Here is a 24,719-nt window from a genome sequence, read left to right as displayed (position 1 = left end):
CTGATGGTTTTACAGGTGTCAGCATTAGTTCTACACCATGTATCTGCTGACAAAAAAATCTTACTCAGCAAATCAGTTGGTGCTACACACACACACACACACACACACACGAGAGAGAGAGAGGGGGGGGGGGGGAGGGGGATACGAAACATTAATTTATGTTCAAAATATTAAATATAAACAGCAACTAATAAGTCATGTTTATTTTGCCAAACAGTTGTATATATAAACTCTCTTTAATATATCTTGCATTTCAATTTTTTGTTGCTTGTTTTGAAAAACAATATGAAGTACATGTTATTCACATACTATAAATATTCAATACAACTTCATAATTTTTACAAAGTGGCCATCTGAAACATTTGTCTAGTTACAACAACTAGCATAGAACACTTACATACATAATCTGAATCCATATGTGAAGTTATATAATTAAAACCATATTTGGTAAGCATCCAATTATCTATAACAGGGTTGGAATAAGTGTTCCTTTCCCAGTTGTTAACATGCTTTGCCAGATACAACATCACCAGTTTTTTTATTTATACTTTACAGTTCTCCTGTTTCTCCGTGCTACTGTCAGTGGTACTTTGCTTTTTATCTGAACTACAGGTATCTTTGATAACACCAGGCTCACCTCCATCACTGTCACTATCTCCTGTTCTGTCATCGGCTTCACTCTCAACAGAAACAGGTTCACAGCTGTCACTGGCACTCTCTCTTGCTTCATCATCCAAATCACTCCCACTTTCATCGTCATCACTTTCAGTTTCATCTGATTCACTCACTTCCACAACCTGTCTATTCTTGTTCACAAAGAGATCTTCATCTTCACTTGTGTCTCCCGCTTCTCTTCCATTCTTGAGATTTTCTGTGCCACTACCAGTTTTATCAAATTCTGGAGGCCAAATTCCAAGCTCACGATAGAACTTTTCATGATCTCTCGTAACAATTGTGACAATCTCAGCTTTCACCTAAAAAAATTAAACAATTTCATGGAGAAGGAAACAGATGTATATTATAATGCAAACATAACAGGGGAAAGAGTGAGTGAGTGAGTGAGTGAGTGAGTGAGTGAGTGTGTGTGTGTCTAAATATGAAGTCACTGTTTGCAGAATGTGGCTTGTCTATCTACTGCTTGACAGTCCTTGTATCCAGAGAGAGAATTTCGATTTCAACCCAGGACTTTCTGTCGTCACAATGACTATTTTTCATTACAGATTCTCAAAGACTTCTTAAGTAATAGAACCCAGTATGTTGGCCTTGACAGCGAACATTCATCTGAGACAAGGATATCAGCAGAGGTGCCCCACAGAAGTGTGAAAGGACCATTGTTATTTTCTATATACATAAATAATCTGACAGATAGGATGAGCAGCAGTATGTAGTTTTTGCTGTTGATGCTGGGGTGTATGGGATGGTGTCATTGAGTGACTTCTGGAGGATACAAGATGACTTACACAACATTTCTCTAGTTGGTGTGATGAATGTTGGTTAGCTCTAAATGTAGAAAAATGTAAGTTTAGATGAGCAGGAAAACAATCCCATAATGTTTGAATACAGCATTATTAATGTGCTGCTTGACACGGTTTCATTGATTAAATATCTAGGCATAACGTTGTAAAGCAATATGAAATGGAATGAACATGTAAGGATTGTAAGAGGGAAGGCGAATGATCAACTTTGGTTTATAAAGAGAATTTTAGGTAAGTGTGGTTCCTCTGTAAAAGAGACTGCATACAGGACACTAGAGAAAACCATTCTTGAGTACTGGTCAAGTGTTTTGAATCCCTACCAGGTAGGATTAGACGACAACATCAAAACAATTGTATGGCAGACTGCTAGATTTGTTGCCGGTAGGTTTGAAGAATGCGCAAGTGTTACGAGGATGCTTCGGGGACTCAAATAGGAATCCATGGAGGGTAGGCGGCATTCTTTTCAAGGAACACTACAGCAAAAATTTAGAGAACCAGCATTTGAAAGTGACTGCAGAATGACTCTACAGCCGCCAAAACACATTTTGTATAAGGATCAAAAAGATAAGAGAAACTGGGGCTAATACAGGGGCATATAGGTAACTGCTTGTTCTCTCACTCTATTTGCGAGTGGAACAGGAAAGAAAATGATTAGTGGTGGTGCAGGGTGCCCCCTGCCACACACCATATGGTGATTTGCAGAGTATGCATGTAGATGTAAACTGAATGTAAATACAGAAGTACAGTAAACACAGATAACTATAAACTAGCAGCCCATTTCTATACAGAAAATATGGAGAAAGGGGGAACAGTCACGCCTGTAAAAATCATGTTCAGATAAATATGAACCAGTAGTTTTTTGTGCTTAGACCAATGCTTGTGAACTATTGCTAATGGAAAAGTCATTTATAACTACTGCGGTATACAGATCCTCACTGGGAACTCAAATATTCTTAGTGAAATTTAAGTCATTAGTGCCTGGTAGACAAGGGAAAGCAAATGATACTCTGCAGAGACTTTAATATTAATTTTGTGTGTGATTTAGATTTTAAAAATGTTTGGAAATGTTACTTAACACTTATGAGTTGTGTTATTAATTTTCCCACTATAATTACACAGGGGAAACAGTAAACTAATAGACAATGTATTTGTAAGTGAACACTTAATTATATAAATTTTTATCTGGCCTTGATGGACAACCAGCCATAAAAATAAACTTGATGACAGTGATGCAGTATCAAGAACAAAACTTATGAACTATTAATGAATATACACCAGAAAGTTTCAATGCAGACTTACAGAAAGCTGACTGGAGCAATATGTATAACGTGACAGATGTCAAAACCAAATTGCGTGTGGTAATAGGTGGGTTTCTACTGATTTTTAACAGCTGCTTTTCCAAACAGAAAAATAAGACACTAATAAGGACATAAAAAAGAGCCCTGGATTACAGAAGAAATCAAAATAACTTGTCCAGGGAAAAGGGAATTGCTTGAAATAGTTAGAACTAATGGAGAAATAGGACTGATTACATATCATGAAAAATACTGTACTGTCATAGGCTAGAAAATCAAAATGCCCTTTTATGATGCTAGACATTAATAATTCAGTTAATAAAATTAAATTACATGTGCAATAATCAAAAGAGAAATCAGAGGATATTATATTAAAGAAAATAGTCAAAGAATAAATGACAGTCAGATAGCCAACATATTAAGAACTACATTTTGAAATAACTCTGAGGTTAGGCATGGATAAAAGGAATAGGGGTGTTAAAGCACCAACTATAATGGTAATGGGACCCTCCATATTTGACATGTCAGACACAAAGGGAAAAACCATTTGATTACTAAATCTATATACAAATAAAAATGTAAATGTTCATTTGTTCAAAGTCTTAAATCTCTGATACAATGGCGCAATTAAATATGTAAATTTATATACCTGCTAGAGTGCATTGTTATTATATATACTGGATGATCATACACAGTCAGAGCTGGTAGGAGTGTTGCTGGGAAGACTGTGCTGAAAAATAATTCTTACGATAAAGCTTCAATATACTGCACCATTTGAGTTAATTAGCATTGAACTTAGACAATCAGGCCATTGCAATTGCATAAACAAACGGTCCACCACATACAATTAGTGTCAGTTGTTCTCTCAGCACAGACTGTAGTGCACTACACTTTTCAGCCTTTGGCTCTGGTTTGATCCTTAACACCAACCTATGTCAAATTGTTGTATTAATGTCTTAATCGGATTAGGAAAAGAACATGTTTGGCCTCACCATCTCTGGGATGTAAATGTTTATGGCCAGTTTACTGCAAATTTTTACATGACACTCTAATACACATTCAAATGGAAAAAGGAGATTATATATTTTAAATACAAATGAACAGGTTTTCTGTCAAAACTGACTGTGAGAAAGAAAATGCTGTGTTCACTCTGCTGTGAGTGCTGCAGTTTTGTTTTCTTTCTCGCAATCAGTTTTACCTATGATAGTATGGCATTTAAACTATCAGAAAAATTGTTTCTTCCATACATATTCTGTCTCACTATACACATATTTTTATATAAAAATGGTATACACATCAATGTGCTGCTTTGTTTTCTTCTGTCACAGTCAAGTTTTTCACAGAGAACAGAGAATTATATTTACAACTTACTGATTTATTATTAGAATGTTACAACAGAATCTGAATTTGCAATAACAATAAACAAGGCACAAGGTCAGGAAAGGAGGAAGAGTAGATGGACAGAGAGAGAGAGGGAGCAGATGGACAGAGAGAGGGGACGAGGAGATTAGGATACACATCCAATATACATACACATTTTGCAAATGAGAAGCTTAGCCAGGTTCACTAGTCACAAATAAAAAATGGAGGGAAAAACTGGCATACAACATCCATACGAGATGTTAAAAAATTAAGATTCAGGAGATAAAATATAATACACGGGTTGGGTTGTTTAATGATTACGAGATGAAACTATGAGGTCATCAGTCCTGCCAACCTGGAACAGGTAAGTCAACAAAACTAAACACAAAAGAAGGGCCTAGTGCACAAAAACCAAACAAAGAAAAATCCCTACGTCTAACGTAGGTCAACAAAGCCTAGCGAAAGAAACAAGGAAGAAGAAAAGAGGGGAAAGGAAGAAATGCAGTCGAGGCCCCAAAAGGCAGGACGTGCGATGGGTGACATGCCCCCACCCCCCTTACTGTATTCCATATCCTCAGAACTTGATGATGTAATACTGATCAAAGGTCCAATACTGGAATACCAATCTCAAGAGGCGGCTTAGCGGTAGCCAATTTGGCCAGCCTGCCAGTGAGTTCACTGCATGGGATCCCAACAAGATCTGGGGTCTAGAAAACGCCCACTGTGTGTCCACATTGTTCGAGAGCAAAATGGGAACCTTGGACAGTCAGGACAAGAAATGGTGGAGGTAACACTGGTCTAGTGATTGTAAACTGCTCAAAGAGTCACTAAAGATAAGGATGAATTCAGTGGTGCATGAATGGGGACACATTTAAGAGCAAAAGAGATGACTACCAACTCCACAGTGAAAACACTACAGCCATCCAGCCATCAGTACAGACTACTTTTGAACCATGAAACACATTAAGAATGGAGAACTGGTGGCAGAGGGCCTCAGGATGAGCTGTTTTGGACCTCGTGATACATCAAGACAAGAGCCATGGATGAGGGTTGCACCATGGAAACATTCATTAGTGGGCCTGGAGAAGAGATGGTGGGGGGCAAAACTAGAATTCAGAAGAAAGGCACCGGATGTGGATGCCAATCTTAACCTCAGACCTGTGCCATCGTTGCGGGAGGTGGATCCCTACATCTGGAAAGAGGATAAGGTAGGCCATGTGCTCCAGGCAGCAGCAGATTTGTGACACATAAGCAATCAACTGCTGTTAGTGCAGAACCCACAATGGTGGAACCCATGCCTCCACTAGGAGGCTGATCACACGGTTAGTCCCACAATGGTGTAGTGGGTCCAGCATCTCTAACATCGAAAGTGATGTTGAGCTGTATGCAAAACTCCCACAAACTAGATGGGACTGTACCAATAGTATGTAGAGTCACATCAATGTAGAACAGCCCACACCCCAGTTGGTGTTGCTGAGGCACCAAAGAGAATTGAGGTGCAACTGACATCTCCGGTTTAATTGATGGAGATGGGAAAGTCATGTGAATTGGGCATCAAAGGCCAGTCCAACAATGAGAGCCCACCACACTGAGGAACTGGGCATCAAATTACAGTTGTAAAGGGATGGACTGTACAGTGACAGCCTTGGCAGCCAAAAAATGGAAGCTGTGAAAGAGAGTGTCCAACATTGTGCTCTATGTATTACTCCCCAAAATCTGCATTCAGTGACACTCATTGCATATGAACAAAAATAAATGAAAAATCATCAGCATAGAAAGAGAGGGACACCACAGGTGCCATTGGACTACTGGTAACCACTAAAAAGAGAGGGACACTCAAAACAGAACCCAATGAACCCCATTCTGCTGCAGATGGGAGGTGTTACAGAAGGCATCAACCTGTACCTAGAAATTGCAACATGAAAGGAAGTTCTGGAAAAAAATCTGGAGTGGGTCATGGAGGCCCCACACATGTAAGGTGTCAAAGACGTGATGGTGCCATGAGTCATGTGGTATCATAAGCTTTATGTAGAACAAAGAAGACAAACAGGGTGCTGACGACAGGCAAAAGCCATTCGGAGAGCAGACTCCAGGTCTGCAGTAGAATGGTCTCAGCGAAAATCATCCTGGGTCAAAGCCAAAAAGGTCCCAGGACGCAAAGATTGAATACAGCCTTTGACTGACTATACATTCAAGCACCTTGCAGAGGACATTGGTTAAACTGATTGGACAATATTTATACATCTGAAGAGGCGGTTTAGCAGATTTCAAAACTGGAATACGACACTTTCTTACCACAGGGAATAAAATTCCCCCTTGCTCCTGAGATGGTTAAAAGGGGGGAGCATATGATGTTGGCTAGACACCATGAAGTGTTGAAACATTTGGTTGTGCAGCTGGTCTGGTCCACGAACCATATAGCGGCAGACAGCATGAGTGCTGGTGAATTCACACTTGCTAAATGGGACATTACAAGGTTCCAGACGGCAGGGAATGAAAGATACAGGGACTCGTTCCAGACAGGGTTTGAGAAGATAGAACATGGGCAGATAGTGGACCAAAGTTGAGGAGTGGTGAAACGCAATAGAGTCCAGGTTAGTGAGGATAACACAAGTCAGCAAAATTTCCAGGATACCAGTAGGACAACAGTAGCACCTGATCTTTGCCCACACCAGCAAGGAGGAAGTATACAGCCCTATGACAGCAACATATCGTTCACAACAAATCTGTTTCTGGAATTTAAGAAATTAATGGGCCCGGGTACGAAGCCGTTTAAATGCCAGGAGGTGGTCGAGAAATAGATGCTATTTATAGCATTGGATGGCACGATAGTGCTCTTTAATAGATGCAGCAATTTCGGGGATCCACTGAAGTACCATCTTCCATTGGTGAGAATATGAGGAAGAAGGAATCACTGAAGCAGCTGGCGAAAGGATGGATTCGGTCAAACTCCATATGGACTCATCGTTGCAGTCATCTGGCAGAGTGGTTGGAATGGCAGCCAAGGACAAAGCATCCCAATCAGCATTAGTAAACGCCTACCTGGGAGGACATCTAGGCAAGTGGTGCTGAAGTAATGATAACATGATTGGAAAATGATCACTGTCACACAATTCATCACGAACTCATGGATGAGAGGAATCTAATGCAATAGAAGGAACGATCAATGGCCTAGAAAGTGCAGTGCAGTGTGCACGTGTGTGTGTGTGTGTGTGTGTGTGTGTGTGTGTGTGCGTGCGCGCGCGCGCGCGCGCGCGCCCGTTTGGAGCTCACGGTTGCTCAACTCCGAAGTTGTCAGCACCTCAAGTGCCTTGTGCCACAGTAAAGTGTGTGAAGGCTCCAGTGTTGAGGGTTATGGGCATTAAAATCCCCAAGGAGAAATAAGGGAGGAAGGTGCTGCTGAAGAAGGGCAAGAAGCATAGGATGCCAGTCGGGTGGGATAAAGATTGCATATCATTACCGCAGAGTCTAAACGGATCCAAACAGCCACCACTTCCAGCGCAGTACGAAGAGGAACCCAGGAACTAACAATATCCATGCAGACTAATGTACAGACACCATCAGAGGCAAACAAAGGGCTGACCCAGTTCCAGTAGAAGGCTTGGAAACCGTGAAGAATCAGCAAATGATATTCACAAAATGAGATTCCTGCAATACAACACATGCCACAGAGTAGAGACTGCAATTCTGAAAGGAGATGATAGTAACCATTACAGTTAAAGTGGACAAGATTAGTACAAGAGGCCAGAGGGACATAAATGGGCCAGAAACATGAATGGGAAGTAGATAGGTGGAATAGAATGCAGACCACGAGAAAAGAAAAGCTGCAATAGCTCTAGGCCCTACGTGTAAAACACACACACACACACACACACACACACACACACACACACAAAGAGCTGTGGGCCTCCTGAGGGGAAATATAATAGGGTATGATAGACATCATACATCAGCCAGGAGCATTTAGAGCCCTACTGCAGTCCGTCATGGGACAAAAGACACACTCCCACACGTGAGCAGGCTCTCCACCCACTGTAACAGGTCAAGAGTTGACAAGTCAGCTAGGTAATAAGAGCATGACAACAATTTTTTTCAATGCAATTAACACATTAAAGCTAAGTTGTTATTTTATGGATCAATTCATCCTCCAGCCAGGGGCAGCGGGAAATCCCTTGAGGCTAAAAATGCAGTGGGAGGCAACCCTCCATCTCCATACAACAGCATCAGAATCAAAACAACAAAATCTTCATCTGAAAATATACAGTCTACTCTGACGTATGAAATTTAAAACCTGAATTGCCTCCTGGATATTATCAGCTTGGTTATCAGGGAGCAACGGGGGCAGGTGTGAAGCTCACTGTATAGCAGCAAAGGTGAGGTACTCAGTGAGTGAACATCAGGTGTACACTACAACTGCAATGGGGTAGGACAGCTTGTCATAGGATGTACATGTGGGTCATACTGGGGTGCCCAATGTGGAGGCAGCAGATGATTTTGGATTCACAGTGAGCCAAGCAAAGGGAAGACTGCCACACCGTCATACTCTATAATCTGTAACTTCTTAGTTGTGGTCATGATTCCCCATTCTCTGTTCCAGTCCACTGAGAGTTAGCAACATGTTGTGGTCTCCATTCTCAGTAGCCTCTTTGGTGAGCCAATGCACGAAGTTATTTCCTGGAATACCGACTTGACTGGAGGACCAGCAAAATACTAAAGCCTTCCCGTTGTCATAGTTACCTAAGAAGAGATCTTGTATGAACATTACCAAACTCAAAGTTAACTTCTGAGATTTCTGGGGTCAAGGCTTGTGACATCAGGCCAGCAAGTACCTGGCACTGCTGGTAGATGTCACACTCCACATGTTATTCTTTTCAAGGCTTGTGAAAAGACTGCTATGCTTTTGAATTATTGTCAGATTTGTTACACACTCTTTATGTATTTGCACTCCAGTCACACAGCAGCTTGTAAAGATTTTATGCTCTTATGAACTGGCTGTGTTCGATTTTCTTTACATATATTTGTAGGACTTTAAAGTCTGTGTCCAGATATCAATTTTCTAAAGCAGCGTGACACAATTTTGAAAAAGAAACACTCGAGTGAAAGTTGCCTCTAAAATGTGATGATTTGCAATGACTGGTAACTGCAAAATATTTTGCAGATGTTTTGGAGGCGCCTGTAACTGAACATATAGCGTCTAAGACTGGTGACTGGATGGTTGCCTGGTTCAAATCATCATAACACTTCTTTTTTACTGTTATTTAAATTCTGCATTTTTTTGTCACATGGAAATTATAATAAAAATTACTCAATCATAATTTTCTGAATTGTGTCCCACGTGAAACAAATTAAAATCGAATACAGGCACTTGAAATGGCATGTACATCTATAATACTCCATGACGAATTTGATTCTATATGTCCTCTGTTTACTGCTAATGCCCAGTGGAGAAACGAGCATACAAAATGGACCAGTGATTAAACTACCTGGCATATTACCTGCAGGTTAATTGTTAATTTATCATTATCAGCACGGTGGTGCACGAAAAAACCTGTGAGGAATTTCATTTCAGTGCAACTCCGCTACAGAGTGAAAATTCATTCTGGAGTATTACTGATGTATGCAAGTCACTCTCACACCTCTATCAAATTTTAATTTGTTTCAAATGACTTAATTGAAAATAAAATGCCATTTTCATTAGAAAATTATGAATCAATATTTCTTTATTATAATTTCCTCCTGACAGCAAATATATAATTTATATAAAAGTAAAAATAAATGTCGTAAAGGATATTCAAACCAGACTCTTCCATCACCAGTCTTCGACACCACACATTCAGACACAGCTACAAGCACATACAAAACATCTGGGAAATATTTTTGGAAATTGTTGTCCGGGCAAACACTTTCAAATCCTACAAATACACAAAGAAAATCGGACTTGGCCAGTCCATAAGGTGTCCTAGTCAGATAAAAGCTCATATGTATACACTCACAGGTGTAAAATCTGTGCAAGCAGATGTGTGACCATGGTGCGTAACAAAGCCAACAATAATTCAAATACATTGCAGTCATTTTCAAAAGTCATGAAAAGAATGACTCATTCAGTGTAACATCTACCAGCCGTGACAGGTACTTGCTGGGTTGACATCATGAGCTACGATCCCAGAAAGTTCAGCATTTAATGCTGACTGTTACTAAGGGATGCAAGGACTAACAGTAGCTTAGAGCCTAGATTATGTTTGTGGAGTCACTGCAAATTTAGGAGAGACTCGTGTGATTCCGTGTGAATGGCACACCGTACTCCACCAATTCCATTGTAAGGATGGTTGCTTGCTACTCTTGTTGCATGTAAAAGCACTGTCTGTTCTTCAACTCTTGGGCTATGAGTATAAATTACATTCTGAATTAATGTACCCACTGAGTATCAAGATGAACGACTGACAGAAATCTAAGAGGTCTATCACATCCTTCGGGTTAAGAGAAAGATCAACGCAAATATAAAGATTAAGGTACCCATCATTAGGGCATTTGTAAGTGTGATGTAACGTGAGGATTGATTGGAGGTAAACAAAATTAGTAACGGACAGACTAACTTGATCAATACTGGAATTTCTGACCAAGGCCACTATTCTTGAAACACAAGGTACTGACTCCGTTGTTCTAGATGGTTACAGATGTGTAAGGCACTGTTCAGCCATAATTGGTGGTGCCTGAGCTGTGAAGGGGGAATCACTGCCTCTACCAGGAGGCTGCCCACAGGTTTGTTTGATAGGCACCATCCGCCAGCCTTTTCCCACAATGGTGGGTCAGATACAAGAGTTGCAATATCGATGACACTGCCAACCCATAGCAAACACTTCCACGAGCTTAATGTGATAAAATTAGAGCTCTGTAGCACAAAAGTGGTGCAATGGTCTGCATTCCACAAGGTGTTATTGAGAAAGGACATTAAATTTTAACCGGCACACCCATTTAAGCTGTCATATAAGGGTTACTCAAGTTAACTAATCGAACAAGAGTCCTAAGAAGCATTTTAAGTCTCGACCATATGAAGCAGGTTATTATGTAGGTAGAGTTCTGGTTGCGGACAAACAATTCTGCACTGTCAAAAATACATTACATACGTTTAGATAGTGGTAAATTTGAAGCCCTGTGTACATTCCCAATTGTCTGCTTTTCTTGTACTGCCATGTAGTCATCGCTCAATGACCCTGATGTGAGAAAAACTATAGCAGATGCAGAGGTCAACTACATTTAACGATGGTGAGACTATAAATCCACTGCATCTGCAAGTCCAATGATTGCCATTAAGAAGAGGGTCTGTCTCAGAATGGAGCCTTGTGGGGTTCCATTTCCCTGTTTGTTGGGAGCATAGTGGGAATTACCAATTTTGACTCTGAAGGATTGCTGAGAATGAAAATTTTGAATAAAGATTGGGAGGGAGTCATTTGGTGATATGGTACTGCCATGCAGTGTCATAAACCTTATGCACACCAAAGACAGTGATAAAATGCTGATAATGGATAAAAGCCATTCAAACAGCAGGCTTTAGGCAGAGTAGATGATCACAAGCAGATCAGCCCTTCCAAAACACACACCAATTGTTAGACAAGGTGCCAGTCATCTCAAGTGCTGAGCATAGTCATTAGCTTACTACGCTCTTGAACACGCAAAAAACGTTATTACAGCAAATGAGTCTGTAGCTATCCATCTCCTGCGAGGGTTCCTTGATTTCGATTCTGGGATGGTCATACTTTCCCTCCACTGGGAACTGAACTCTCCCTCAAGCCAAATTTGATAAAAACAGCAAAGCTATGGTGCTTGCATTTTATAAGTGGATAGTGTAGCATTTGAATATGTATTCAATCAGGATCTGGAGCTGTATTTTGGCACACTGTAAGTGCGTTGCACTGATGAGTTCTTACTACTTTTTTTTAACATTGAAGAGTTTCAAACTTTGTATGTTGCAATACAGGATAATACTGTCTGCTTGTCTTTTGTGTAGATGAGAGACAGTTGTCAGATGCCAATGGTTGGACACAGTGCATCAACATGTAGTCAGCAATGACAACAGTGTCAGATGTCAGTGTGCCATCCTTACATAAGCCTCAAATACCAGTCACCTTTTGTTGACCACAAATACACCAAGACTTTTTCCCATGTCTGTGAGAAAGATCCACAAGTTCCAATGGTGAATATGAAACTTTCCCAGAACTGCTTCTTTCGTCTTTTGTAAGTGTGCTATGGCTTGAGCCGGTATTACACTATCAAATTTCTTTGTGCAATATCTTTGTCAAAGATATTTGATGGTGTAATAGGGACTTTGTCAAATGTCGTCCAATATTTGATCAAATCTAGGGCCTCGCTGTAGATTTGATCAAAGAAATCGCTTGTCTTCTGTTCACACTTCACTGCAATGTGACATGTTACCACTTGGAGCGCTAGCACCGCTGTAGCGTTCTGTCGTCTGTAGTGTTTTTATAAACATTGCCGGTAAATACAATTGGTGTGTGCCGACAACTACAAAATTAAGAGAGATGTATGAAGCTGATGAGGTGCTTTAGAAAGTGAGGCACCCTGAATACAAAAATAGATTAAGATGATTGGAGACTTGACCTGACCTGACCTGACCTGACCTAACATAACCCTCTCCTGTAGCAAGGAATCTGAGTGTTACAGTGAGCCTGTCTTCTGAAGATGGGCAGTTCTTAAGTGAATATTGTGCTTTGTGATATGAGGATACACTTCACTGAGCACATACAGAAATGTATGCTCATCCATTCTTAAGTAATTGATGTACGACTTGACGTCATCCACTGTAAGCTCACGCAACAAGTTTTGTTGAATGCTTTTATCGTGTCATCGTAAAACTCACGGCTTCACCCAGATTAGATTAGTTTTTCGTTCCATAGATCCATGCTGAGGAGATCCTCGTGGATGTGGAACATGTCAATTTTTTAAAGCTGAAATAACAATACTAATAGTATGAATAAATACATCATTTGTTTCTATTAAAAATTTCGTCAATGAGTTGGCCACTAGTAAGTCTTTCACGCTCCTTTTAAACTGATCTTTATTTGTAACTAAATTTTTATGTTTGCTGGCAAATTTTTGAAGATGAGTGTTCCTGAGTAGTGGACCCATTTTTGAACTAAAAAAAGTGCTTTTAAGTCCTTGTTCAGATCATTTTTGTTCCTGGTATTGTATGTATGAACTGAGTTGTTTGTTGGAAAAAGAGATATATTATTTAGGACAAATTTCATTAAGGAGTAAATATACTGAGAGGCAGTAGTTAGTATACCCAGTTCTTTGAAGAGGTTTCTGCAGGACATCCGTGAATTTACTCCACAAATAATACGTATTTCACGCTTTTGGACTCTGAAAACTTTTGCTTGACTAAGATTTACCCCAAAATATTATCCCATATGACATTATGGAATGAAAGTAGGCGAAGTATGCAAGCTTTTTCATTTTTATGTTGCCTATGTCTGCTATTAACACTCGAATTGCAAATACAGATTTGTTAAGGTGTTTCTGCAGTTCTGTGGTGTAACAAGTTGTTGTCAGCCATCTTGAACTTTGACGAAAAATTTGATGACAGTGTAATACCCCTTCTAGTGCTACGTCAAAGGTCTTTGTCAAATAAATTTGACGGAATATTTGATCAAATCTTTACAAAGAAATTTGATAGTGTAATACTGGCCTTGGAGATGTTAAAATATGATACAAATCTCTCGACAGATGTTGCCTATAGTGTCAAGAGTGTCCTGTGTAGCATTTATGGCTGTGATGATCGGAGTCCATCATGGGGCTGAGTGCATATGATGGGGGTGGGGGCCTTGAGGGAAGCAGTGTTGCTAGTTCTACTGAGCGCTGATGTGATGGTCATTGTGTGTCTCACGGTCTCTTCAAAGGTCCCACTGTGAGGCATATAAAGCATTATGGGCATATAAAGCATTATGGAAGTTCTAAAAAGTGCCAGTCAGCATTCTTAAGAATCCACACAGTGGGCATCCAGTTGAGTATCAATGTGGGAGGGATAAAACAATCATATAGTGACCATTACCACATAGCTCATCAAGAAGCTTCCACTGAACAGGCCACGTGGTCAATGGCTGGACAGAATCCTGGTACTGTGTTAAAATGAGTGACAGTGCTATTACATAGCACGAAAAAGTCAACATTCAAAAAACCCTACCAAGTTATCACAATTAGTGGTCTTAGAGCTGCCCCATAAAGCATTATGGGCACGAAAATTATCAGTAAAAGAAAGGGGGATGGTACGTGGGAGATCAAATTGAGCATCTCCCAGTACATTAGCCCTCCTCCAAGGGGAAGATGGGCTTTCCAAATGGTTGATTTTATATTTGATATTGTGTGTTCTGACATTGTTTCTATCGTGGTATGTGGCCATAAAGTATTCGGTCGATTGTACACAACATGCTCTTTCAAGGTCAATTCCGGTCTTATATTAGTTTCAATAATTACATAAATTGAGTGAATGTGTTGTGAATTGGTTTTCCTGCAAAGTAAAATGAGAGAAAGTGCTTCAGTGCAGCCAGATGGCCTCAATAGCCATTACAGTTTCAATGGATTATGTTTGCACAAACAGGGTGTAAATAAATTCCCTTTATAGCCACTGAGGGTGTGTAGTGGCGACCAAACCAGTTTAGTTTAAAATAGAAACTCATGTCTGAAAATGTACTATTTTCCTGATATGCACAAAATATGAAACTTTAACCCAAAATCTCTCCTCTCATGGAGGTAATAATATTACAAACACAATGCTAAAATTCTGTTCTTCACATATATGCAGTGTATTTAGTCAGATATGCAATACACTACTATCACTAAGGATATTTCCAGACACATTTAAATATGCTGTTGTCAGACCTGTTTACAAGGTTGACAGTAAAACAGATAATTGTAATTATCAATCGGTCTTGTTACTTAGCTCCTCCTTGAATGTACTGAATAAGCATTATGTGCGCAAGAACTGTAACAACCCTCTCAAAGTAAGATACTTGGTCTGCACTTTGATTGCAGGATCTCTCCACAGAATGTGCTACAGTACATTTCATGCATCAGATTATACAAGACATAGATGATAAAAATGTTGCCAGCTGGTATTTTCTGTGACTTTTCAAAAGCATTTGATTTTCCTAGGTGTACAGGATAAAACAGCTATCTGAGAGTGGGAAATAATCCCTATGAGTGTACCACAAAGACCAATACTGGGCCTGCTCTTATTCTCGTTGTATATACATGGTGCTCATGCAGTACACAGAAGACACAGAAATAGTTCTCTCGGCTAAGAGTGCAAGTAGTGTAAGTAAAAATGTAGGAACATCAACACTTGAAAATGTAAACAATATATTCTTGAAAATTAATAACAGTTTCTTTGCAAATGGACTGTAACTGAAATTCGATAAAGCAGAATACACACAATTCAATACTGCATAAGAGCTGACCACACAGTTATAAATAAACTGTGAAGGTTAATCGATAAATGAAACAATATTTTCAACTCTTACATATTTATATTGATAAGGATCTGAATTGAAAGTCACATGTGCAGATCTTTAACATCAAAGCTCTGCAACTATTCATTATTGGCAATTTCAAATTTTGAGATGAAAATTTAAAAAATTTAACTTACTTCTACTATTTTTAATTACAAATGTCTTAAGATATCATTCTGGGGTTACTCAGTATAGAGGAAATAGGTGTCCATAGCACAGTCCTAAGAGTGTAATTAGGATAAAATGTGGTATCCACTCTTGTAGGCAGCTCTTTACACAGATGGATATACTGTCAATAGCCTCACAGTAGATTTACTCCTTTATGAACTTTTTTGTCAACAATCAATCACAATTTGATAACAGGAGCATTCATAAATGTAATATAGAGGGACAAATTACTAACACTATCCACCATACAGCCTCAGTAGAGGACAAAAATGAGGGCATTACGGAAGCATCTGGTTCCACCCAACCACCCATGACATCAATATGGCAGAAAATACTACTTCCAGTGTATAAAAAATGCCGACAATGATGTCACTGCATACACACAGCAAAAAACACGGACAACAATAAAAATGACACAACAAAATCTCACTCCAAAAAGAAAATGAAACCAACAGGACATCCATGGAAAACTGTAATTAGGGCAGGGAGACACTACATATACAACAAGAAAAAAAACATTGCACCATCCCAAAATAAATAACATAAAAACATTTAAATTACAACACTACGCTACACCAATTAAACCACAGGAATCTGACATTTCCCTTGAGCTATATAGTTTAATGGCAGCTATTGATGCCAAAACAACTGACAACTATAACCATGAAAAGCAGAAACGGACATTTCCCTTGACCTACGAGGGTCACTCAAAAGAAATTCACAATATTATTATTTTTTTTTTTAAACCATCTTTTATTTTATATGTTCGAAAGTTTTACAGTGTGTAGATACATCCTTTAGGAACAATATTTTCATTTCTCCACATAATTTCCATACCTCTCAACTGCCTTACGCTATCTTGGAACCAACGCCTGTATACCCGTACGGTAAAATTCTGGACCAACCTACTGGAGCCACTGTTTGGCAACGTGCACATGGGAGTCCTCATCTTCAAACCTTGTTCCACGAAGAGAGTCTCTCAGTTTCCAAAAGAGATGATAGTCACATGGAGCCAGGTCAGGGCTGCAAGGCGGGTGTTTCAGTGTTGTCCATCTGAGTTTTGTGATCGCTTCCATGGTTTTTTGACTGACATGTGGCCGTGCATTACCGTACAACAGCAAAACATCCTGCTTTTGCTGATGTGGTCGAACACGACTCAGTAGAGCTTGAAGTTTCTTCAGTGTCATCACATATGCATCAGAATTTATGGTGGTTCCACTTTGCATGATGTCCACAAGCAAGAGTCCTTCGGAATCGAAAAACACCATAGCTATAACTTTTCCAGCAGAAGATAAGGTTTTGAATCTTTTTTTCTTGGGTGAATTTGCACGATGTCACTTCACTGATTCCCTCTTCGTCTCTGGTGAAAAATGATGGAGCCATGTTTCATCACCTGTCACAATTCTTCCAAGAAATTCATCTCCACCATTGTCTTACTGTTCCAAAAGTTCGCTGCATACCGTTTTTCTTGTTTCTATGTGAGCCACGGTCAACATCCTCAGAACTCACATGGCACAAACCTTTTTTAACACCAACACTTTCAGTATTCTGCAAACATTTCCTTCCTCATTCCCAACGTAGCGTGACAATTTGTTCACTGTGATGCATCTGTCAGCAGCCACCAATTCGTTAACTCTCTGCACATTGTCTGGAGTGTGTGCAGTACGAGCCCTGCAACTGCGAGGACAAGCCTCAATATTGCCGTGCCCGCTTTCATCACGTAATCTGCTTGCCCACCAACTAACTGTACTGCGATCGACAGCAGCATCTCCATACACCTTTTTCAACCTCTTGTGGATGTTTCCCACTGTCTCGTTTTCACAGCACGGGAATTCTATGACAGCACATTGCTTCTGACGAACGTCAAGTATAGCAGCCATCTTGAAGACATGCTGTGACGACGCCACTTACGGGACCAGGTTGAGTAAGTTTGAAAACAAGCGAAAAGGATGTATCTACACACTGTAAAACTTTCACACACGCAGAATGAAAACTGTGTTTTTACAAAAATAGTGTGCACTTCTTTTGGAGTGACCCTCGTATATAGCTCAACCACAGCTACTGATACCAAAAAACCACAACTTAAAATTACAAAAAGTCAAACAAATATCCCAACAACTCAAAAACCTACCTATCCCATATTCACTACATCAATTAAAACAGAACTGACCTACCATAAATATACAACACACAAAACATCAAAATTACTATGGAATAAATCTAAAACAAAACTTAAATTACCAACAAAAGCCTCCAATCAGACACTTCTGTTGACCCAAATTGAGTTTTGTTACTACACTACAAAAACCTTTGACTACATTTGCTGTGATGTAATGAATCAAAAAGATGACATAATAAATCTGAGACAGAACTGCTGGCCATAAATCACCTTCAAGAGACAAAATGTGTATTACTGTTGACAGACATCTATAAAAATAAAACAACAATATCTAGCTTTCAGAACTAATAGGTCTTTCCTCAGGTGAAGGGGGCGTGAGGATGAGAGGGATCCACATGTAGTGAGGACGGACATAAATAAAAAGGGGGAGGTCTAACTGTGGTGCCAACGGACCAGAATTTCCTTGTGTTTTGCGAGGGATCTTTTGACAAAACACTGCAGATAAAGAGGAATATTCATTACGAATCACCAGCTTTGACATGCGACATCGAAAACAGGTGACAAATGGCGTAAACAATGTATTGACTGTAATGTGATATCAGTAGTAATTTTTTCAAATGGAATAAACTGCAGATCAGCCTGGCTTCATCAACTCTCAACCAAAATGTTACCTTCCCACCTAACCTAGACCTCGGGCAAAGCTACAGATAAGTCTGTCACCAGCACCAGGTCTTTTTTTTACTTTCACATTTGTTTTCTACCTATATGCCTATGCTTTGATTCACGCCTATTATGTGTGCTTCTTTTTCTTTACAGTGATTGTGCACTATGAAAGTTCATTCTCATTTTAACAGTTCTCCTTGATAAATATCTATCTGGTATTTAATCAACTACTTTTTACTTTTCTAAAGGCAAGTCACAGTTTCTCTGTATCAGTGGCAGTCAACCTGGTCTCTATTACCCCACTACAGTCCAATTAAAATTACTTGATAGTGACACTTCACCAGTTGGAGATGGTTCCCTCCAATCAGAGTGCTCAATGTCAAGCCCACACCTTTTGCCGATCCAAACTGCCACGACAGTTGGTAAGTTGACTTATAATTTCTTCTCAGCATTCTCTCTTGATGTGTGGACACACACACACACACACACACACACACACACACACACACACACACACACACACATTTCATATGCAGCATTAACCAAACACTACTGGATACATCAGCATCACATATACCCTTACCATAATCAAAGAGATTGTCTTACATCTGGTACACTTCACGTGACATTGCGTGAAACCAAATTTTTGAAGCCTGCAATTCATCCATGTGACTAGGTCACAACAATAAAAAAATATAACACCATTAATAAAGTATTGTGGTGTAGCGCAATGGCTAGTGTAAAAATGCCACTTTTAGTAGGTCGTAGGTTCAATTCTCATCAAATATAGTGATTTTATTTTTAATTTCTATATCTTATCAAGAGAGTCTGGTTGCTAATTTTGTTCAGTTAATCATTTCAAATGTATTTTTTTTTATTTCTAATTCTTTGCTGCATCATTTTCATTATTGTACTGACTTCATATCCTCATATTTCTGTAGCCTTTGATCTGTAACAAAGTGCTAACGAGGCCTGCTCTTTAGTTGGTAATATGGTATCCCTTGTAGCCAGTGTGAGGATAGTTTCAGACGACAGCTCACAAAGTTACAGTTAATTTACAACACGAGTTTTAAGTCAGGGCTCCAGAAAGAAAGTCAGTTGTCAAAGGGGCATCTCACATTTGCAACGTACCTCACAGTGGCCACTTACACTGTGTCGTGTTACACACCTACAGCACTTGTGAACTGACCCATTGTGTGTGTGTGTGTGTGTGTGTGTGTGTGTGTGTGTCACCTACAATCTACCAGTAGCTCATGTGGCAACACTGTAGCTGCAGATGACAAGACGTCAACTCTAAAGTAATTTTAATTTGACTGTAGTGGGTGTTCCAGCTTTCATGGTGGGGGGGTAAGCAGTAGTGGTTTTTAAAACAATTTCATTGGGTTTTCGTAGAATTTTGACATAAAGAACTTGGAAGTCATTATTATTATATGCTTCAACTTCCTGTAACTCTGTTTTGTAAAATTTATAAAGTAAAAATCACCTTTTCTCTGGAACCAGTGGGGAGTCCAAAAATTTTACTAACAGATATACAAAAGAGGGCAGTAGTTAAACTCCTTATATACTTTATCGAACATACAAATCTTTCTATCTCATTTAGGTGCCCTCTGTTCTTTGGTAACCACTGCATCATGTCAATGATGCAGGTTTTAACAGCGATGTATTCAAAGTGGTTAGGTCTATTTGTTGACATGAAATCTAGTATATTTCTGCTATGAATGAGCTTCAAAACCATCCCATTGGTGTTGAGAGAACACATTATATCGTTTTGAACGTTCTTGTAACACTTACCAGTCATAAACCTGTCATCATCCTGATTGATTATTGAATGAATCAGGTGTCTCCAATGAAGACACTGTGGTGGGGGAAAATATGTAAAATGAAGCTGAGGTTCAATTTAAAATTTTCAGCGAGTATCAGATAAAGTTACATATTGGATCCCACCTTCTTGGTTAGAATGAAAGACTGATCTGTATTGCAGCCCAAGAACTAGGTTATTAAGCTGGAAAGTGACAATTTGTTTATGAGTTTACAAAGCCAACAAATGTGAAAGCTGAAAATCTGGTTGTGGTAACAAACTGAATTGTAGTAAAGCCTATTATTTACATCGGGTCCATATTAAAAAATGCAAAATGGAGAGGGGGGGCGGATTCAATAAATAACTTTTATCCAAGTCTGGTGGTCAATAAAAGGGCCCAATTATTGGCTCATGCTCACCCTAGATTCTTCTGCGTTTTGCCCTAACAATCAACCTCATGTGCAACTTCTTTCAAAACTTTTACATTTTTACGTAGATTACTTTTATTTCTTGTGCCGCTTCTGTGAAATTGGGCGTGTGTATTATGTATAGGTGATTAACATTTGCCTTTATCCTTGGAATGCTAAAACAGTGACAGTTCACATTAACTGAACAAATATGCTATGTATTCTTAGATTATTTATCTTACATGTAAAACAAGTATAGCAGAATATTTTCGAATGATACACGACCATTACATCCAAGAAAAAAACTTATTCAGCGTAACTGGAAAAGAGCCTAGATACAACAAGCCGGATAACTCGCCCACAACAATATACACATTACTTTCACCACCACATGTGATGGTTACATAAGGCTCATTACCGCTTAAGTACGCAATTTCACAGCTGCGGACACCCTAACAGCACTTTAGCCCCAATGCGCTTTACACACTATAAATTATAAATGTAAGTAGTACCTTTGCTTCCAGACATAGTAAGTTTCAATTTATCACTTGTTTTATCCTACACCACCAGGTAATTTCCCACTTCGGATTTCTCTTATATCGATGTAAAGAAGTTAATAATTGGAATTACCTTGTCTCCTTCAGGTATGGGTTCTACAAGCAGGTAATCTCCACGTTTAATCCATACGTTACGACGGAATTTTGTAGGCATTGAGGCAAGGAAAGGTTCTCCTGAAGCCGGAGCAACAAGATGCAGGTTATTTCCTCTGCCGGCAAGGACTTGTACAATTGACTGCTCCTCAGTTGGTGGACGTATCTCTTCTACCAAGACTTCACGGATAACATGCTTCCGTTTTGTAGCACGAGACATTCTCCTGCAATATTAAGGCAATGAAAACGTTTCACTGTAAAGAATCGTATGCAGACGGCAATTCAGTGCTACTGTTACATGTACCGGTATCCCACATGACACGGTATCCCCTAAGCCTTCGTTTTAGGCACCACAATCTGAAGATTAAATACTAAAATTCTTAACACGTAATGAAACAGATGACCCATAAACAAACAAACAAACAAACAAACAGGGTGTCTGTGAACAACAAATGTACTACGAAACCAACTTCGAACTAGCTATTTACCTAGTTTTGGAAACTCATATCTGACATATAACAAAGCACCTAGTTGTCAACTAATCATAAAACTTCAATCACGTCCTCTTCCACACGTAATCGTAAACAGTAGGCACTAGGCAAACCGCATAACTACTAACTAGTAACCACGCGTGTCAAAGGATGTCAACCAAGAAGCTCACATAACAGAGATAACAGTCGGCCGTGGTCGAGACATGGGGAGCGAGTCGCGCCACTAAGACCGGTATTACAACACCATAGTTCTTTGTCAAAGTTGATATGTCAAAAAGTTACGTCAAAGGAGTTTGATGGTGTTTTTTTTTTCTTTTATTGTGTTTCAATTCCCCATCGGGGCGGGCTGGCAGCAGCATAGGCGCTGCTCTTCAGCCGAAAGACAGTACAAAACAATAGAAGACATTGAAAAACAGCAAAGGAGAGAATAAGGGGAACATAGATATAAAAAAGGGGGAACAGCATGGAAGACAAAACAAAACAAAACGGGGTGACTGTAAAATGGAGATAACAAAAAAACTGTTTAAAAGTAGCACATATAAAAAGCCACACTCGGCGACGGTTAAAAGAACACAAGGCACAGTATGACTGGAGCATTAAAGTAGCGACGGATGGCATAGCACATAACGTAACACTGACGGCGAACCTCAAGGCAGGACACGATTAAAATCACATCTCTTGACGCACACGAGTAACAGCACTAAACACAACACTGATGTGGCACACTGATGATGAGCAATACAGAGGATCTGCCAGGCGCTAGGAGATGAGGGAGACCTGAAGAAGGGAGGGAGTGGAAGAGATGGGGGAGGTGAGCAGGGGGCGCACGGGAGAGGGCCAGGTAGGGTGGGAAGGAGAGAGGCAGGTGTGGGGTGCGGGGTCTCAGGGGAGGGGGGACAGAGGGAAATCCGCTCTGGGAGAAGAAGGAAAGAGGAAAGGGGGCCCTGGGGAGGGGGGGGGGGTCAAGGCCAGGTTATAGTTGGAAGGAAGGGTAGATGTCACGGCGAAGTTCGTCATCCGGGAGGGGGAGGCGTTGGAAATTGCCCTGATGAAGGAGATGGAGGGTGTGGAGGTGGAGAGAGGGAGGGATACAGCGATAGAGTCGCGGCAACGGGCGTGGGGTGGAGAGGAAGGAGGAAACCAGAGGGTGGGGGGGATCAAGTCTGCGAACAATGTAAAGGATGCGGAGATGTTGGAGGAACAGGAGGAGGTGGGGGAAGGGGATCAGTTCATACAGGAGCCGTGTGGGGGAAGGAAGGCGGATACGGAAGGCAAGGCGGAGCGCATGGCGTTCAAGGATTTGGAGGGCCGTGTAAAAGCGGGTGGGGGCGGAAATCCAGGCAACGCTGGCATAACAGAGGATAGGACGGATGAGGGATTTGTAGGTGTGGAGGATGGTTTTGATGGTGTAATAGCTTCGACCATAAATATAACAGACTGGCCCTGACGTCATTTTCGTGGCTCCAACATCTCAGGGCTAAAGTCACGTGACTGTTGGCAAAACATGGTTGTTTCGTGTTGCGCTTTCGGCTGTACTCAGCGTTTTGTCGGGGGAAATGGCATTACATTTCACGTGTAAGTGTTCCTATGATGCTGCAGATGCGTTTATGGAAATCTGCTGAAGTGACTTTTATGTTTTTTACACTTGAAATACAGTATCACGTAAATTAAAGTGTTGAAAGTGATGCCTATGAAGTCAGACTCATATTCCATTTTCGAAAGTATCTGTGATAATTCGGTTACAGAAGTAAGTATAACTGTTTCTCGTTCCTACTCATAGGTTCCCTAAGGATGAAAACCAAAGGCAGCTTTGGATACAGGCCCTGAAATGGAAAAACTTTAAGCCATCTGCACATACGCGCCTTTTTGTATATACAAGTGAGATTATAATAAGGTAAGAGCACCTATAGTCGACACATGAAGAGAATTTTTTTCTACCTTCTGATATTATTAAATAAATGTAGGCTCCAAAATTATTTTCTGAAACTTCAAAGTCTCACCTTTCATCTAAAATGTCATTTTTTTAAAACTGATAGTTTAAACTGTTGTAAAAATAGTAGGAACTGAACCTTTAGAGTGCACCTAAAATTGATACTCTAAAATGGACCTGCTCCTAAAGTCGACAATTTTGGCACCTATAGTTGACGTAATTCCCATACCCCATTTTCTTTTATAAGTGACTAGAGCTCCTAACGCGGCGAATCCAATGTTAGAAGTTTTGACACGAGCCCACTCTTACCGTTTAAAAGAATTTTAACGACATTTTACTTAGTTTATAGTAATTTCGTCCCGCTGGCCACCAGAGGGGCGCTCGATGTATTTGTTAGATTTAATAAATGGTACTATGAACAAATCCAGGTCAAATGTAGTTCTGACATAATTTTTCGCAAATAAAAAAGTAATTTTTGTTGGAAGCGTTTGGCAGTCAACTGAGAAATGTGGGTAAAATACGATACAAACATAGGATGACAGACCGCTGACTTGAAATCCCGCCACGTTTTGCCAACAGTCACGTGGTTTATGTTGGAGCCACACCAGCCCTATAGCTTCTTCACAGCAAGGCCAGTCTACTAGTATCTATGGTCGAAGTGTAATAGGTACTTTGTCAAATCTCGCCTGTTGTCAAATAAATATGATCAAATCTAGGGCCTCGCTGTAGATTTGATCATAAAAATCTCTTTTCTTCTGTTCACTGCAATGTGAAATGTTACCACTTGAAGCTATAGCATCGCTTTAGCGTTCTGTCACCACTCACCAGTAGTGTGTTTG

General features: G+C 40.0%; 1 protein-coding gene across 2 annotated transcripts; it reads right to left on the bottom strand.

The window, feature by feature from the left end:
- Window positions 1–200: 200 nt before the first annotated feature.
- Window positions 201–22,078, bottom strand: LOC126095149 (probable RNA-binding protein EIF1AD). Of its 2 annotated transcripts, XM_049909869.1 has the most exons (4): window positions 21,948–22,072; window positions 21,764–21,816; window positions 21,440–21,683; window positions 201–974 (listed from the first exon to the last, which is right to left on the bottom strand). In XM_049909869.1, exons 3-4 carry the CDS (start codon window positions 21,677–21,679, stop codon window positions 543–545), a joined length of 672 nt encoding a protein of 223 aa, XP_049765826.1. In that variant the 5' UTR covers window positions 21,680–21,683; window positions 21,764–21,816; window positions 21,948–22,072; the 3' UTR covers window positions 201–542. The 2 variants fall into 2 exon arrangements, with proteins under 2 accessions (XP_049765826.1, XP_049765827.1); XM_049909870.1 differs by lacking the exon at window positions 21,764–21,816 and having other exon boundaries at window positions 21,948–22,078.
- Between the last annotated feature and the right edge of the window lie 2,641 nt (window positions 22,079–24,719).

This window comes from Schistocerca cancellata, chromosome 8 (assembly GCF_023864275.1).
Source record: "Schistocerca cancellata isolate TAMUIC-IGC-003103 chromosome 8, iqSchCanc2.1, whole genome shotgun sequence".
NCBI lineage: Eukaryota > Metazoa > Arthropoda > Insecta > Orthoptera > Acrididae > Schistocerca > Schistocerca cancellata.
This window is presented reverse-complemented; position numbering and strand designations above follow the sequence as displayed.

What these genes read in the sequence shown, in the direction of transcription:
- LOC126095149 (XM_049909870.1), bottom strand. Translation starts at nt 21,679, where the DNA reads ATGTCTCGTGCTACAAAACGGAAGCATGTTATCCGTGAAGTCTTGGTA. An exon ending in CCATACCTGAAGGAGACAAG is followed by an intron (nt 975 to 21,439) that starts GTAATTCCAATT and finishes TAATTTTTTTAG; the next exon opens with GTGAAAGCTGAGATTGTCAC.